At 42.2% G+C, this 16,131-nt stretch overlaps 1 protein-coding gene across 2 annotated transcripts in view; it reads right to left on the reverse strand.

The window, feature by feature from the left end:
* Positions 1 to 4,089: 4,089 nt before the first annotated feature.
* The window catches only part of SF3A1 (splicing factor 3a subunit 1), a 39,872-nt gene continuing 27,830 nt past the window's right edge, over positions 4,090 to 16,131 (reverse strand). For both annotated transcript variants that reach the window (XM_077297272.1, XM_077297280.1), the window contains exons 6-16: positions 14,202 to 14,352; positions 12,797 to 12,990; positions 11,553 to 11,670; positions 11,275 to 11,460; positions 10,491 to 10,612; positions 10,096 to 10,386; positions 9,133 to 9,343; positions 4,949 to 5,103; positions 4,759 to 4,860; positions 4,592 to 4,663; positions 4,090 to 4,445 (exon numbers count right to left, since the gene is read on the reverse strand). In XM_077297272.1, coding sequence (XP_077153387.1) covers positions 4,344 to 4,445; positions 4,592 to 4,663; positions 4,759 to 4,860; positions 4,949 to 5,103; positions 9,133 to 9,343; positions 10,096 to 10,386; positions 10,491 to 10,612; positions 11,275 to 11,460; positions 11,553 to 11,670; positions 12,797 to 12,990; positions 14,202 to 14,352 — 1,704 coding nt within the window. In that variant the 3' untranslated portion in view covers positions 4,090 to 4,343. The remainder of the gene's footprint in view (positions 4,446 to 4,591; positions 4,664 to 4,758; positions 4,861 to 4,948; positions 5,104 to 9,132; positions 9,344 to 10,095; positions 10,387 to 10,490; positions 10,613 to 11,274; positions 11,461 to 11,552; positions 11,671 to 12,796; positions 12,991 to 14,201; positions 14,353 to 16,131) is intronic.

A 16,131-nucleotide genomic window follows, 5' to 3' on the forward strand; every position in this document is an offset into this window, starting at 1 on the left:
GAGGCAGCCACATGGTACTGTCATGATGGCCGGCACCTTCACCACACGGGCACCGACTCAGCCATTTATTTACCCAATAGAACCGGGGGCTTTTATTGGCAAAACGAGGGTGCAATATGAAAGTAAAGAAGCTCTTCTCAACATAAGGTCCCAGCTTAAAGGGCTTGTTCAGTCTAAAATTACTAGTCTAGTCATGTGACCACAAGTAAGCGATCTGCACACTCCTAGCCAGGCATTGAGAGACCATGCCTATCTAGTCGTGAGCGTGCATATCACACACAGGACCACCGGGGTGGCATATAGACCCCGATAACATTCTGCACACATTATCCAGAGCACGCCGAGCAATGCCCCAAACAGCTAAACAAGGCCCAAGAGCCTCATGGTGCCCACATTGTTGTATGGTGTACAGCAATATTGTGCTCATCAATTGTCGAACAATGCTCAAAGGGAGACTAACATTGTCCACAACCAGTTCTATGGCCACATAATGCTTAAAGATACAAAAAGCCAAAGCATGGACCACAAAACAGTCACCACCTACTCCTACAGTTACTCCCACATAGGCACGCTTGCTATACTGTGGTGACTGATGCTGCCCCCTGCTGGATGCACCAGCTAAAGCCGTTACGGCTTGTGGAGTTACTAGGTGGGAAACCTTGAGGCATCAGGGGTTGGAGCCTTTCTTGTGTGTCTTTGTTATTACAAACACAGAAGCTGCTTGTTATACTCTAGGAAAGAAAAAAACAACAACCACAGACTGGGCAAAATGACAGGATTTCACATGGAGAAAGACGCTAAAAGCTGCCCATATATGGCCTAATTTATCGGCCCGATCCATGTAGGGAGCTACCAACAGTGAGCACAAAGGGAAGGCCGACAGCGCCGGTCCACAAGGGGTGTGAGGGCAGGAAAGGGTCTGTACTCACATATACTTTCTAATAGGACACCAATGATACAAGGGCAGTAGATGCAAAGATCAGGCATGAGACTTCTTACACTACGGATACAAACATAAGAAAGCAGCGTCATAGAAATTATCAAACGTCTGCAAATATCATACACATGTAAGCTGTAATGGCACCTAGCAATATGGTCCTATACAGGATTCGGGATCGCACCCACCAGCATGAAAAAAAAAAACGTGGAGATTTCGGTCCTGACAAGTAGGACGAATGTTATGCGATTTTCATGTGCGAACAGTCACACCTAGCATCCGATGTACATGTGAATGCGAGCCGATTAGAAGGTGATTTTAACATGAGGCTCTACATAGGGCAATTCTGTCATTTACACATCGCTTTCCAAGGAATATATATAACGGACATCTTTGTATCTAGTGTGTGCGGTTATATCTACTTTGTCGGGTCACACAGTGATTTTACTGCACGCAGATGAATTGCCGGCTTTTCAAAGGACACAGGTGTGTAAAAATCAGACAGTACTCGCCTGATCCGAGTGTCGTGCGATTTTTAGTTTCCCGCACCCATTGACTTGCATTGGCGAGTCTCGTCCGAGATATGGTGACAGTCGCAGAGAGCTGCAATTTATGTCCTTTAAGTAAAAAGATTACCTCCAAAAAGGAGCTGGAGTATTTTCTTACTGCAAAACCATCATTCATTCCAGTACAAAAAGACTTCTAAACAAGCTTCAGTGTATTTAAAGGGAAAGTGTTTAATCAACGAATGACTATTTACTGTGTTTTTTTCACACTTTTCAATTTTTTGTCAACCACATTTGTGTAAGTGCAATGCACATATAGCAATATGTCTTTCTTTCTAGTAAAAGTTACTTAACGCTTCAATCCCAATTCAGCTTTAATGACAAATACCGTTGTGGCCAAAAGTATTGACACCCCTGCAATTCTGTCAGATAATACTCAGTTTCTGCCTGACAATGATTGCAAACACAAATTCTTTGTTATTATCTTCATTTAATTTGTCTTAAATGAAAACACACAAAAGAGAATGAAGCAAAACATTGATCATTTCACACAAAACTCCAAAAATGGGCCAGAAAAGTATTGGCACCCTCAGCCTAATACTTGGTTGCACAACCTTTAGCCAAAATAACTGCAACCAACCGCTTCCGGTAACCATCAATGAGTTTATTACAGTGCTTTGCTGGAATTTTAGACCATTCTTCTTTGGCAAACTGCTCCAGGTTCCTGATATTTGAAGGGTGCCTTCTCCAAACTGCCATTTTTAGATCTCTCCACAGGTGTTCTATGGGATTCAGGTCTGGACTCATTGCTGGCCACCTTAGGAAGTCTCCAGTGCTTTCTCTCAAACCATTTTCTAGTGCTTTTTGAAGTGTGTTTTGGGTCATTGTCCTGCTGGAAGACCCATGACCTCTGAGGGAGACCCAGCTTTCTCACACTGGGCCCTCCATTATGCTGCAAAATTTGTTGGTAGTCTTCAGACTTCATAATGCCATGCACACGGTCAAGCAGTCCAGTGCCAGAGGCATCAAAGCAACCCCAAAACATCAGGGAACCTCCGCCATGATTGACTGTAGGGACCGTGTTCTTTTCTTTGAATGCCTCTTTTTTTTCTCCTGTAAACTCTATGTTGATGCCTTTGCCCAAAAAGCTCTACTTTTGTCTCATCTGACCAGAGAACATTCTTCCAAAACATTTTAGGCTTTTTCAGGTAAGTTTTGGCAAACTCCAGCCTGGCTTTTTTATGTCTTGGGGTAAGAAGTGGGGTCTTCCTGGGTCTCCTACCATACAGTCCCTTTTCATTCAGATGCCGACGGATAGTACGGGTTGACACTGTTGTACCCTTGGACTGCAGGGCAGCTTGAACTTGTTTGGATGTTAGTCGAGGTTCTTTATCCAACATCTGCACAATCTTGCGTTGAAATCTCTGGTCAATTTTTCTTTTCCGTCCACATCTAGGGAGGTTAGCCACAGTGCCATGGGCTTTAAACTTCTTGATGACACTGCGCACAGTAGACACAGGAACATTCAGGTCTTTGGAGATGGACTTGTAGCCTTGAGATTGCTCATGCTTCCTCACAATTTGGTTTCTCAAGTCCTCAGACAGTTCTTTGGTCTTCTTTCTTTTCTCCATGCTCAATGTGGTACACACAAGGACACAGGACAGAGGTTGAGTCAACTTTAATCCATGTCAACTGGCTGCAAGTGTGATTTAGTTATTTTCTAGATGCAAATAACCCTTTAATTATATATTACTTTATTTTACACTCTGGATGTTACACTCTGATTTCACTTGGTTACAGATACAGATGTGGTTTAGTTTGTGGAAAAACTTAATGTTCCAGCTATGACACAAATCTGTATCAGTACAAATTAAGGAAAATGTAATATTAATTCATTACAGATTTCAACTCCTTCATGACCTTGCGATTTTCCATTTTAATTTTTTACTCCCCTTCTTCCCAGAGCTATAACTTTTTTATTTTTCCATCCCCTAACTGTACGAGGGTTTATTTTTTTGTAGGACAAGTTGTACTTTTGAACGACACCATTGATTTTACCATATAGTGTACTGGGAAATGAGAAATAAAAATTGCAAAACAAAGTGCAATTCTACAAATGTTTTTATGTATTGCTTTTTACCATGTTCAATAAATGCTAAAATGGAGACGCTACAGGTATCGAAAAATGGCGCAGTTTTTTTTTTTTTAAACAAAGTTTGGATTTTTTTTAACCACTTAAGATAAATTTTAGCATTTAGTGAACCTAGTAAAACAAAAAAGCTAAACAAAAAACAAGTGTGGGATTGCACTTTTTTTGCAATGTCACCACACTTGGATTTTTTTTTCCCGGTATCCTAGTTCAAGACATGGTAAAACCAATGGTGTCATTCAAAAGTAAAAAACTCGTCCCGCACATGGCCATATTGACGGGAAAAAACAAAAAAAAACAAACAAAAAAAAAACTTATGGCTCTGGGAAGAAGGGGAGCAAAAAATGAAAATGCAAAACCAAAAATACCTCTGGTTGTTAAGGGGTTAATACTGCCTGCAGTTTACATTGTGAAATCTGGTGCCACATGCATTAACTGTAGAATATGGCAATTCATGGCACAATTTACAATATAAAATTAGGAGACGTGAAAAAGTGTTCATTCTCAGAAACTTTATTAATAGAAATGACGATTAGGATTTATTTCTTTATATCAACTATGTTATCTCTCAGCATTCACAGGCCAGCTTTAAAGTGCACAGTTATGCTTAGTAATGGCAATGATTAGCTATTGTCTCATATCCAACACTGAACTATTATGTAGACTACGTGTGTACTAAAGACATAACAGCACAACCCGTGTACTCGTGTTGTAGAGAACAAGTAACGGTTACTAAGTAACCAATAAGTTTCTACTTCTTTCGGCCTCCTCTCTCTTTCAAAGCCAAGTGGATTGTCGCTCCATTTTGCATGTTGTAGTAAGCGAGGGAGTTTGAGTCTTTAATAAAGATACCCTGCAGAACAGTAAAGGAAACCATTAGCAAATCTGACATCTCAACCAAATGCCAATTATAGTGTACATGTGAAAATAGAAAAACAAAAAAAAAACAAAAACAGTAAAATGGTAATTCAGCTAAATCTACTGGGAAAGTGCCCTTACGTCATACTGAAGCTTCTGCTTCCCAGCTGGCATGCCAGTTGCCTCATGAATTTTAACCTTTATTACAGAGACCTGTAACACAAAAAAAATATTATTACAGAAAAGGTATGTTACCCGGATCATTTCCTGAAAATTGGAAATGCAGATATACAGAAAGCAGATTTTACCTGATCGGAGAAGGGCAGAGTGAATGCCAGCACTTGACCGCCCAGCTTCCATTCAGTCTTGTCTTGCATGTTGGGCACCTGTACTTTGACTGTGACAGGACCCTGAGGAAAAAAAAAAATGCAATGTTGCAAAATTTTAACTATGTTAAGATTTATAAAATAAATAAATAAAATGTAAAAACCTATTTACCTTGTTTCTGCGCAAGAATTCATCTTCTGGAATGAGGGAATCTTCGCTCTTCATTTTCTTGGCAGATGGTTCATCGTCCATAGGTGGGGGAGGATGAACTGGAGGCAGCGGCACTGGTGCAGGTACAGGGGCAACAGGTGGCGCAGAAACAAATGCTGGAATGTAAACACATTACAAGTAATTGTTAGAGCAGCATTGATTCCACTGTGCTGCATATGAGAAGGAGTTACAAATAAAGGTTACATCCAGTACCCAGGCCTATATAAATACTGTTTTTTTTTCTTTAGATAATGTATTAAAGAGTAAATAAAGCTGTTTTTTTTCCTTGCTCTCCCTTTAATCGTCAAGATTAGTGGTGGGTCTGGGTCCCCGAGATCCTACCACTGATCGCTCAAAAAACCTGGGAAGTGCACAGCTCAGGAGGCAGGTAAACACAAGAAAAAAAGGCATAACACAGGGCTCACTACAAATGAAATAAAACAGCATAGATCATTTTTATCTAGAATAGCTGAAGAGCTCGGCGTTGCCTGGGCATAGTAAATATCTGTGGTTAGTTATAGCACCTCACTTCTCTTATTTTCCCATCACACCTCTCATTTTCCCCCTCACTCCTCTCATTCCCCCCTAACACTTGTCATTTCTACCTCACACCTGTCATTTTCCGATCACTCCACTATTTTCCCTGACTCCTCTCATTTTGCACTCACACCTTTTCATTTTCACCTCACACCTCTCATTTTCCCCTCAGTATATACATGTTTGTCATCTCCCTTATATATAGTATACACCTGTATGTCATCTCCTACTGTATATAGTATACTAGATGGTGGCCCGATTCTAACGCATCGGGTATTCTAGAATATGTATGCGCTGTACATTGCCCAGCCCACGCTGTACATTGCCCAGCCCACGCTGTACATTGCCCAGCCCACGCTGTACATTGCCCAGCCCACGTAGTATATAGCACTGTGGGCATCATATCCCTGTTAAAAAAAGAAATAAAATAAAAAATAGTTATATACTCACCTTCCGGAGCCCCCGGATCCAAGCGAAGTGGTTACCGACGCTGCTCGTGCGCTCCGGTCTCAAGAGTGCATTGCGGTCTCATGAAATGAAGACGTAGCGGTCTCACGAGACCGTTACGTCATCATCTCGCAAGATCGCAGCATGGACCGGTTACCGGAGCGTCGCGAGCGGGAAAGGCCTGTTGTCGATCCAGGGGCCGACGGACGGTGAGTACCGGTATAACGATTTTTTTTTATTATTATTTTTAACATTAGATCGTTTTACTATTCATGCTGCATAGGCAGCACGAATAGTAAAAAGTTGGTCACACAGGGTTAATAGCAGTGGTAACGGAGTGCATTACACCGTGGCATAACGCGGTCCGTTACCGCTGCCATTAACCCTATGTGAGGGCAGACTGGAGAGGAGTACGGAGCGGGCACTGACTGCGGGGAGGAAGGAGCGGCCATTTTTCCGCCGGACTGTGCCCGTCGCTCATTGGTTGTGGCAAAACAGCCACGACCAATCAGCGACTTGGCCGCGACCAATGAATATCCGTGACAGACAGAAAGACAGACAGAAGGAAGTGACCCTTAGACAATTATATAGTAGATACGTGTGTGTCATCTCCCCTGTATATAGTATATACCTGTGTGTCATCTCCCCTGTATATAGTATATACCTGTGTGTCATCTCCCCTGTATATAGTATATACCTGTGTGTCATCTCCCCTGTATATAGTATATACCTGTGTGTCATCTCCCCTGTATATAGTATATACCTGTGTGTCATCTCCCCTGTATATAGTATATATCTGTGTGTCATCTCCTCCTGTATTAGACCTCGTTCACACGTTATTTGCTCAGTATTTTTACCTCAGTATTTGTAAGCTACAGCCAACAGGAAGCCCTCCCCCCTGGCAGTATATATTAGCTCACACATACACATAATAGACAGGTCATGTGACTGACAGCCGCCGTATTTCCTATATGGTACATTTGTTGCTCTTGTAGTTTGTCTGCTTACTAATCAGATTTTTATTTTTGAAGGATAATACCAGACTTGTGTGTGTTTTAGGGCGAGTTTCATGTGTCAAGTTGTGTGTGTTGAGTTGCATGTGGCGACATGCATGTAGCGACTTCTGTGAGATGAGTTTTGTGTGGAGACATGCGTGTAGCAACTTTTTGTGTGTCGAGTTGCATGTGACAGGTTAGTGTAGCAAGTTGTGTGCAGCAAGTTTTGCGCATGGCGAGTTTTGCGCGTGGCGTGTTTTGAGTATGTGCAAGTTTTGTGTGAGGCAACTTTTGCATGTGTCGCAACTTTTGTGCATGTGTCAATTTTTCCGCGTGTGCAAGTTTTGCATGTGGTGAGTTTTCCATGAGGTGAGTTTTGCATGTGGCGAGTTTTGCGCGTGGCGAGTTTTGAGCGGCGACTTTTGTGTTTCGACTTTTATGTGGCGAGGTTGCTGTATGTGTGGTGAAATGTGTGCTGAGGGTGGGATATGTGTTCAAGCACGTGGTAGTGTGTGGCGCATTTTGTGTGTTCATATCCCCGTGTGTGGTGAGTATCCCATGTCGGGGCCCCACCTTAGCAACTGCACGGTATATACTCTTTGGCGCCATCGCTCTCATTCTTTAAGTCCCCCTTGTTCACATCTAGCAGCTGTCAATTTGCCCCCAACACTTCTCCTTTCACTTTTTCCCCCATTATGTAGATAGGGGCAAAATTGTTTGGTGAATTGGAACACGCGGGGTTAAAATTTCGCCTCACAACATAGCCTATGACGCTCTCGGGGTCCAGACGTGTGACTGCAAAATTCTGTGGCTGTAGCTGCGACGGTGCAGATGCCAATCCTGGACATACACACACACACACACACACACATACACATACATACACACACACACACATTAAGCTTTATATATTAGATGAACAAACCACACCAAAAATAACACTAGATAAAACATTTTTAAAAACAATGTTTCTTTGAAACATTGTTTTTATCTAGTATTTTTGGTGTGGTTTGTACATTCTAAATTAAATGTAATTTTTTTTTTTTTTTTGTAGTGATCCCTGTTTTATGACTTGTCGCTTTCTTTTCTGTGTTTGGCTAGGCTATTGACACGTCTCAGGTTGATCACTGTTTGTTTGTTTAAAGAATATTGTACTATATTGTTGATGATGTCCTCCCCTAAACTAGTTTATGCTCAGGAGACAGGTATACACAACACAGAATACGGATTCAATAGAAAGAAGCATACACTGTGTTTTGTCTCCTGAGCAGCACACTTCTCAGTTTTTCTGCGCAATCGGTGACGCTTCAGACCACCACAAATGTACTCATTAACATATACTGTATATACTCGAGTATAAGCCGACCCGAGTATAAGCCGAGACTCCTAATTTTTCCACAAAAAACTGGGAAAAATGTATTGACTCGAGTATAAGCCATGGGTGGGAAATGCAGCAGCTACCGGTAAATTTCAAAAATAAAAATAGATACCAATAAAAGTAAAATTGATGGCGAAATCAGTAGGTTGTGTTTTTGAACATCCATATTGAATCAGGAGCCCCATATAATGCTCCATACAGTTCATGATGGGCCCCATAAAATGCTTCATATTAAAATATGCCCCATATAATGCTGCATAAAAGGTTAATGATGGCCCCATAAGATGCTCCATAGATTATGCCCCATATAATGCTGTACAAAGGTTGATGGCCCCATAAGATGCTCCATAGAATAATATACCCCCGTATGCTGCTGCTGCGCGCACCGGCAGCTTGTTCCTGTGTTCAGCGGTCACATGGTACCGCTCATTAAAGTAATGAATATGCGCTCCACACCTATGGGAGTGGAGTCGCATCCATATTCATTACTTTAATGAGCAGTACCACATGACCGCTGAACACAGTAAGAGCTGCGGGCGCCGGAGACCATAGGAGAAGCAGGGAAGTGCAGAGACCACGCCAGGAGGGGGCGAGTATGATGTCACAGCCGCCACTTCCCCTCCCCCGCTGACCCCCTGGGACAATGACTAATATAAGCCGAGAGGGGCACTTTTGGCCTAAAAAAAAAAAAAAAAGGGCTGAAAATCTAAGCTTATACTTGAGTATATACGGTAATATAAATGGAGAAAGGTCAATTGTCCAAACTACATCAGACAGGACATACTCACCAGCTGGAACAATCATGTGTGGTGATCTCTGGGCCATCATTGGTGGCGGATTTGGTGGCATTGGCAACACGTTAATTCTAGGTGCATGCAAAATAGGTGGCATGGGAGCAGCCAACATAGAACCCGGAGGAAGACGGACCACAGACGCCATTGGGGGCCTTTGCATTACAGGAACAGCGGACACCATAGTAGTACGTATAGGAGGTGGCATCTGAAAGGTAGAATCAAATCCAGGAATCTGTCACCAGTAGTCATACACACGCTCTTAAAATGAGCTTTCCCACAAAAAGTTAGTTGACTTTAATCTATACATCTTGGAATAATAATTTCACAATTGGAGGTTTAAATCTTTTTTTCTGTGCTGAGATAATCTTATAAATGTGTCCCTGCTGTGTACTGTGTAATGTCTGTGTCTGACCGTGCAGGAACATGGTCTAATCATACCACAGCTCCTGGGGAAAGGAAAAGAGTATACAGACATTGCAGAACTTGATCACATCTGATTCTTTGTGTGATGTAAAGCATTCCCTGCCTGTTATTTAAAAAATTTTTTTTACCTCAAATCAAAAATTATTTGTGATCCCATATTGTAATGTCTGCATTCTCTCTTGTATCCTCCCCTGCAAGGAAGAGGTGGTATGATCAGACCATGTTCCTGTACGGTCAGACACAGCCATTACACAGTACACAGCAGGGGCACATTTATAAGATTATCTCCGCACAGGAACTTTTTTTTTTTTTTTTTTAAACACATCCAATAGTGGAAATTATTATTCCAAGACCTATTGATTAAAATGAACTTTGTTCTTGGGAAAACCCCTTTAAGTACATATAACCCATCTAAACATGTTTCTACTACCATAATAGAAAAGTATATAAGATAGGTGAGGGTAGGGAAACTACTGCTGCCTGCTTTATTTTAAAAGATAATATTTCTATACGATAGAACATTGTAGCACTCACTGATGGTGGTCGTGACACAGGAGGATTGATCTGCTGGTGCAGGGATACAGGTGGAGGTGGCCTCGGAGCAGAAGTGATGGGTGGTGCAGGACTAGGAATAGTTGGTGCCGAAGAAGGTGGTGGTTGGTTGATTTCATTAGGCTTGCTAGGTCCAATCTTGTCCTTGCCATCTTCCTCTGGCACTAAGCCCTTAGCCTTATGGATAGCTTCAATTTGCTCCTGCAATGTTATATTTGCCTGAGCAGCCTGTTGGGTGCGAGCCATGCTGCCAGAATGCCCATCCCATGTAACCTAGCAGAAAAAAAAAAAAAAAAAGTGTGGATGAGTGATCAGTAGCCTACAGTCATAATTGTATACTGTATTTTTTTAATTTTTCTTCTATCAAAGTAGGATACCTTCTCCTCTGGTTTTTGGATTTCTTCCTCGCCAATCTTTTTACCAATAGCAGTTTCTTCAACACCAAAAATATCGGTACGGCGTTCAGCGAGCTGCTTCAAGCTGCTTTCGATATCCAATCCTGAAAAGAGAAACAAGGTAAGACATCAAGGTTTCCCATCAACTACTTTATCGTTTCATCCCACAGCAATAGGAAGAACTCTACAAATATGGAAACATCTGCTTTTGTGCTTTATTTTAAGTTACTTTCTCATTAACTGCAGTGGTACCCTCAATAACAAAGCACCCTGTAAATTAGGTTGTTTAAAAAGAATCAGTCAGCAGGTTTTTGCTATGTAATCTGAAGACCGCATGATGTGATGTAAGGGCTAAATACAGATTTCATGGATGTTTCTTATCAAGCAAACAAAACCATCAAGCTCCTTGGTTTTGTTTGCTTGGAATGATTGTTATAGCACCAGGAACTTATATATTTGCAGTGACAAAGCAGCACGTGCATGCTAGTCAAGACACGACCCCTCCTGTGATCAGTGCCTCACTGTGTACAGACATCGTATATATAGAGCCTGGTGGGGGCGGGGTTAGCTTCCTCAGCTCCGCTGTAGAGCGGAGTCTAAAAACTATCAACTGCTGCAGCCAGTAAACTAAGTGATACATGGTTGGATTCAAGGTCTCAGCCTACATTATGCTGCTCTCACACGAGGTAGCAAAAACCTGCTGATAGTATCCCTCTGAAGACCCCTAGGAGAGTTCTGTGTAACTAGCATAGGTAAACCTTCTCACCTGGGGCATATACTTCATCATCCCCTTGTTTTTCACGAATAGAGCGATCTCTCTGCTCCAGCCAACGTGGATCCAAAAGGCCAATACGCATGTGCTCTTGCATTTTGCTGGCAGGAATCTTCTCGCCAGTGATCGGTGATACTAGATATTCATCAGATGAAGGAGCAGGTGGCTGAGGTTTTGAAGCTGAAAGTACAGGGAAAATATACAGAACATAAATAAAAGGAACACGAATTGAACACTCATTTATGGGCTAAACAAGCAACATGTATATGTACCTTTGGGATCGTAATCCTTGCGCACAATCACTTGGTCTGGAGTTGGAGGTAAAGGAGGAGGCATCGGTGTCTCAGGAGGAAGAGGAGCCTTTTGTGCATAATCCTCATCATCAGAACCCTATAATTAAAAAAAAAACAAAAAACATTTTCACTGGTGGATTTTTTGGTGTGGTGTTTTTGCAGTGAGAGAAGCCTATGGGAAAATACCAGCTTTAATCCAGAAGAGTTGTCAAATTAAATTGAGAGGTGGGCACCTATTAATTAATTTTATGCTTTTTTTCGGCTGCCTGTGGGTCCAATCAGAAATTCTACTATAGTAATGGAATAAACTACAGTTTTTGCTATAATTTACTCCGATTGGGTCATAAATTATAGTGACTACATTACATCAGGGTACGCTAGGCCACGTCGCTATTGTAAGCCCTGTTCACTTTTCAAAGTGCCGATGTACCTGGCATAAAACAGTCAAAAGAATTTTTGCGCACCTATGTGTTACACAGAAGATTTGCATCTTTTAAAACCATTTTACAGGACTAAAATTCTTAGGCTGGAGTCACTAGCATATAGCATCTGATGTGAGAGCATTGAATACGATGTGTTAAAGAACCTCGGCTCCTGCTCTGCTGCGAGTGACCAGTGTCAGTGCTCGGATCCTCACGCGTGCCAGGATCAGAGCACAGCTGCGGAGGAGACAGAGGAAGTCATTTATCCATCTCCTCTGCTGCTGCTGGTTGAAATCACACTGCACTCAGGTGACATCCGAGAGCACTGCGATTTTTCACTCGCACCCATAGACTTGTATGGGTCCAAGTCTCGGCATGACAAAATAATCGCAGATGTGATCTGCCCCATAGTATAACACTTGGCCGAGTGTTATCTGATGTTTTATTGCATAGCACTCAGCTGCGTTATACGGTAGTTGACTCCGGCCTTAAAGTTAATCTCACCAGATGGACATAAAGTCTTCCTTCAACCTTAAATACTATGTTATTATGTTACCAGCTTTTTGCCACCTAACCGGAGAGCAGCATAATGTAGATGTAGAGAGACTCCAATTCCAGTGATTACACCGCTTTTGATGTAGTGTATGCTACCATATAAACTTTCTGATAATATTGCTCTTTGTAAATTTTCGGGTGCACATACCCAAGTGTTTTATAGTTCGGTGCATTTAGTTACTATAACTAAAATACACCCATAAAAGGAAGCGAATAATCAAAGCAAAACACAAGAGGAAGGCTTACTTCATCCATATCTTGCACTTGCGTGTCCTGATCCATTTGAGAAGATTCTTCAGTCTTGCTCTCTTTCACTTCCTCTTCATCATCAGATTCAACCTCCATCTCCACTTCCTCACTTTCTCCAAACTTCTCGTATCGTTCTTGGATTAAAATACGAGCACCCAGTTCTTCAGGTGATGTGGGAGGAGGAAAGTTACCTATAAAACACAAACTCAAGTTAAAATATAGTAGGAAGTTTACACCAACACCACAATCACTAGTTTAGGGGGAGAATACACTTTTTTTTTTGCAGAGAAATAAACTTTTGGAGTCATCCATAATTTTTTTTTTTTTTTAACCTGTGCCTATTCATTCTGAAGATGACAGTTATTCATAAAATCTAAATCAATTAAAGGCAGCAACTCCTCTTCTGCCATTTCTCTACATAGATCACGTAACAAGCGACTACATAAACCATGAGCGGATCCTGTAGTTTATTTTGGATTCCAGGATAGCAGACCAACATTTTCTCTAAATGAAAAGCAATATTTCACTGATGGAACAATGCCGTAAAGTGTTGCACCAGGTACTATGCAAAGTTATACTATTCATGTAAAATACATAGTAATAAACAGAAAAAAAAATGCAGCACACAAGCATCTTAAAAAGGGTTGCAGCAAGTTCCTGTGTGGTTAAATTTAACTTAAGAAAAATCCTCTACATTTCCAAGAATTAAAGGATTTTAAAATTCTATAGTCTGTAGCTTCTTGCCCACGTTAGCAGCCACCCTGTGGACTTTAAGTGGCTGGTTACCTAGGTAAGGAAAAGTGAGCGCCACTACCAGGCTCTATGCTTTAGAGCCCATTCTGTTCTGAATTTCACAGACTCAGTCAATCCTCCCCTGTCCAGCCTTGCTTAGGCCAGGTTCACATTTGCGTTTGGGGGCTTTGCGGAGGGCTGCGTATGTCCTCAGTTAAGCCCCGCCTACTTCTGCATGCATCCTGCGTACCCATCTTTAACATTGGGTACGTAGGACATGCGGATGTGTCGTTTTGACGCGCCTGTCGTCCGCACAAAATGCAACTTGTCGAGTTCCAGTGCGGTCGGCAGGAGTGTCAAACGACATTCGCATGTCCTACGTACCCAATGTTAAAGATAGGTACGTAGGACGCATGCAGAAGTATGCGGGGCTTAACGGAGGACGTACGCAGCCCTCTGCAAAGCCGCCGAACGCAAATGTGAACTTAGCCTAACAGCATGGGAGAGAGCACATTTTCTATGAACAGCATGGTCCAAACCGTTAATCTTTAGGAGCAGAAAAACCCATGCAAGGCAGGAAGCCAAGAGCAATGCGCTCCTGGAGAAGAGAAGTTGAAACAACCCCTTAAAGTACTCTGGTTGAACAAGTAATATTTATTTTCTCCCTTACCTTGTTCATTCGGTTGGAAGTCAACAATCTCCACTACGACAAAGTCATGCCAATCTATTTGGGCATAAGCAACACGCTCCCTTTCCTTCTCCTCCTCCTCTTTTTTTCTCTCCCGCTCCTGAAATTTTGCCCACTCCACACGGTAACGAACCTAAATGTACAGTTGCAAAGTGAGCAAATCTTAAACATCTATTCACACACAAGAAAGCATAAATAAGGTTTCTAGAAAAATATGTAAAAAGGGTTAATTAGCAGAAGTAAATACAGGTTTTTATTAAAAAAATAAATAAATTTAAAAAAAGAAAAAAGTTTAATTGAATGGGTTACATCAACTTTGTAAATGGGCAAAATTGCAAAGTGTTTATAAAAAATTCTCTTCGATCAAGACCCGTGGAACTAGTACCAGCAGTGGCCAGTTTCCTAGACATACAGCTACTGCTTGCAAGCCATTTGCTATACAGGTAGCAAGCAGATCTCTGGAGTGTGATGGAAGGATTGGTGGATCCAAACAGGTTCAGTGACCTGCACTCCTTTAAAGAAGTTGTCCACTACTTGGACAACCCCTTCACATATCACAGGTTTAGCCCTGTTAAAATAAAAAAAAGCTGCTACTCGCCTCATGCAGGCGCTGTTCCAGCGGTGTCGGCACCCACGTTCCCAGGACTCTCGTGTGGTTGTCAAGACACTTGAGCCCAGTGCCCAATCAGTGCTGGCGTCACTGATCCCGCCTTCGGACAAATTGAACATCAAGAGGAAAAGAGGAACTCAGCGCTGCGGCTGCTCTTTCACTTCCTCTTGATGTTCGATTACAGACACCGCCACCGACTCAGGAGAGGAGTACAAGCTTTAATTGGCGCTAAAGACTTAGATCAAGCAGGGGTTGTTCTAGTAGAGGACAACCCCTTTATTGTTACAGAGGCAACGCTTCCTCTGCGTGTAGAATGGGGGAGTGCACAGTTCAGTCCAGTGGAGCAACCATGCTGCATCTGCAAAGTCAATCTTCAGTAGCCCACCACCTCCCAGCAAGCAGAAAGCTGGGACACAGATGGGTGGGTGAGGTCCTGAAAAAAAGATTAGGCAATCAATTTAAAAAGGGAATTTGGCTTTTGTGCTACATTTTTCATATGCACAAGTCCTCAAAGAGAAAGGACTAGAACTCTAGTGCCATAGCAATCCTAAAAATCAATGCTGACCCTTTAACGAGCCTTGTCACATGACAGAGGGAATTTGTCAATACACTTACTAACCATGGCAGCAGAGTAGCATATAAAGGAGATGTTCCCAAGGGGTATAAGTGCTGTCTATTAGATCAAGCTCTAGTATTCCTACACCCCAACATGCACACATTATATTGAAGGGTTACATTTTTATTGTTTACAGATCAATGCCTAATATCAGCTGTCTCTGTAGTATACCAGCAGTGAACATCGGCACATCCAAACCATTCGTCCAAACGGTCAATGATCTGGAGATCACCCCTCTCTACGCCACTCACCACTCCAAGAAAGCAGGAGGCCAAGAAACTGTGCGCTCTTGATCAACAAGATGAGAAAACATTTAAAGGGAATCTGTCACCACAGAGCTATCTAACCAATTAATATGGGCATACAAGTTATACTGTAGGTACTACCTGTATGTTTCATGGATGATGCCTTGAGGAAAATCATCCTTTTATCACTTTATGTAAAGGAGTTTTTCCAACCTATGGGAGGACGCTGCCTGGAGTATAAAGCCACTTCATTATTCTTTCTCTTCGCACATAATCACTCAGTCCCTGTGATGTCAGGTGCACGGCCAGAATGCCATCTCCCTTCGCTCCTCCTCAGTGTTCCGACCTTCTATGGGCATTGTCTTCACGTAGCTCCAGTGCAAGCGAGTTGCTGGTACTTCCGCTCCCAGTGATAATAAACTGGGGCATCAGAAATTATAT

The sequence above is a fragment of the Ranitomeya variabilis genome, chromosome 1 (assembly GCF_051348905.1).
Source record: "Ranitomeya variabilis isolate aRanVar5 chromosome 1, aRanVar5.hap1, whole genome shotgun sequence".
NCBI lineage: Eukaryota > Metazoa > Chordata > Amphibia > Anura > Dendrobatidae > Ranitomeya > Ranitomeya variabilis.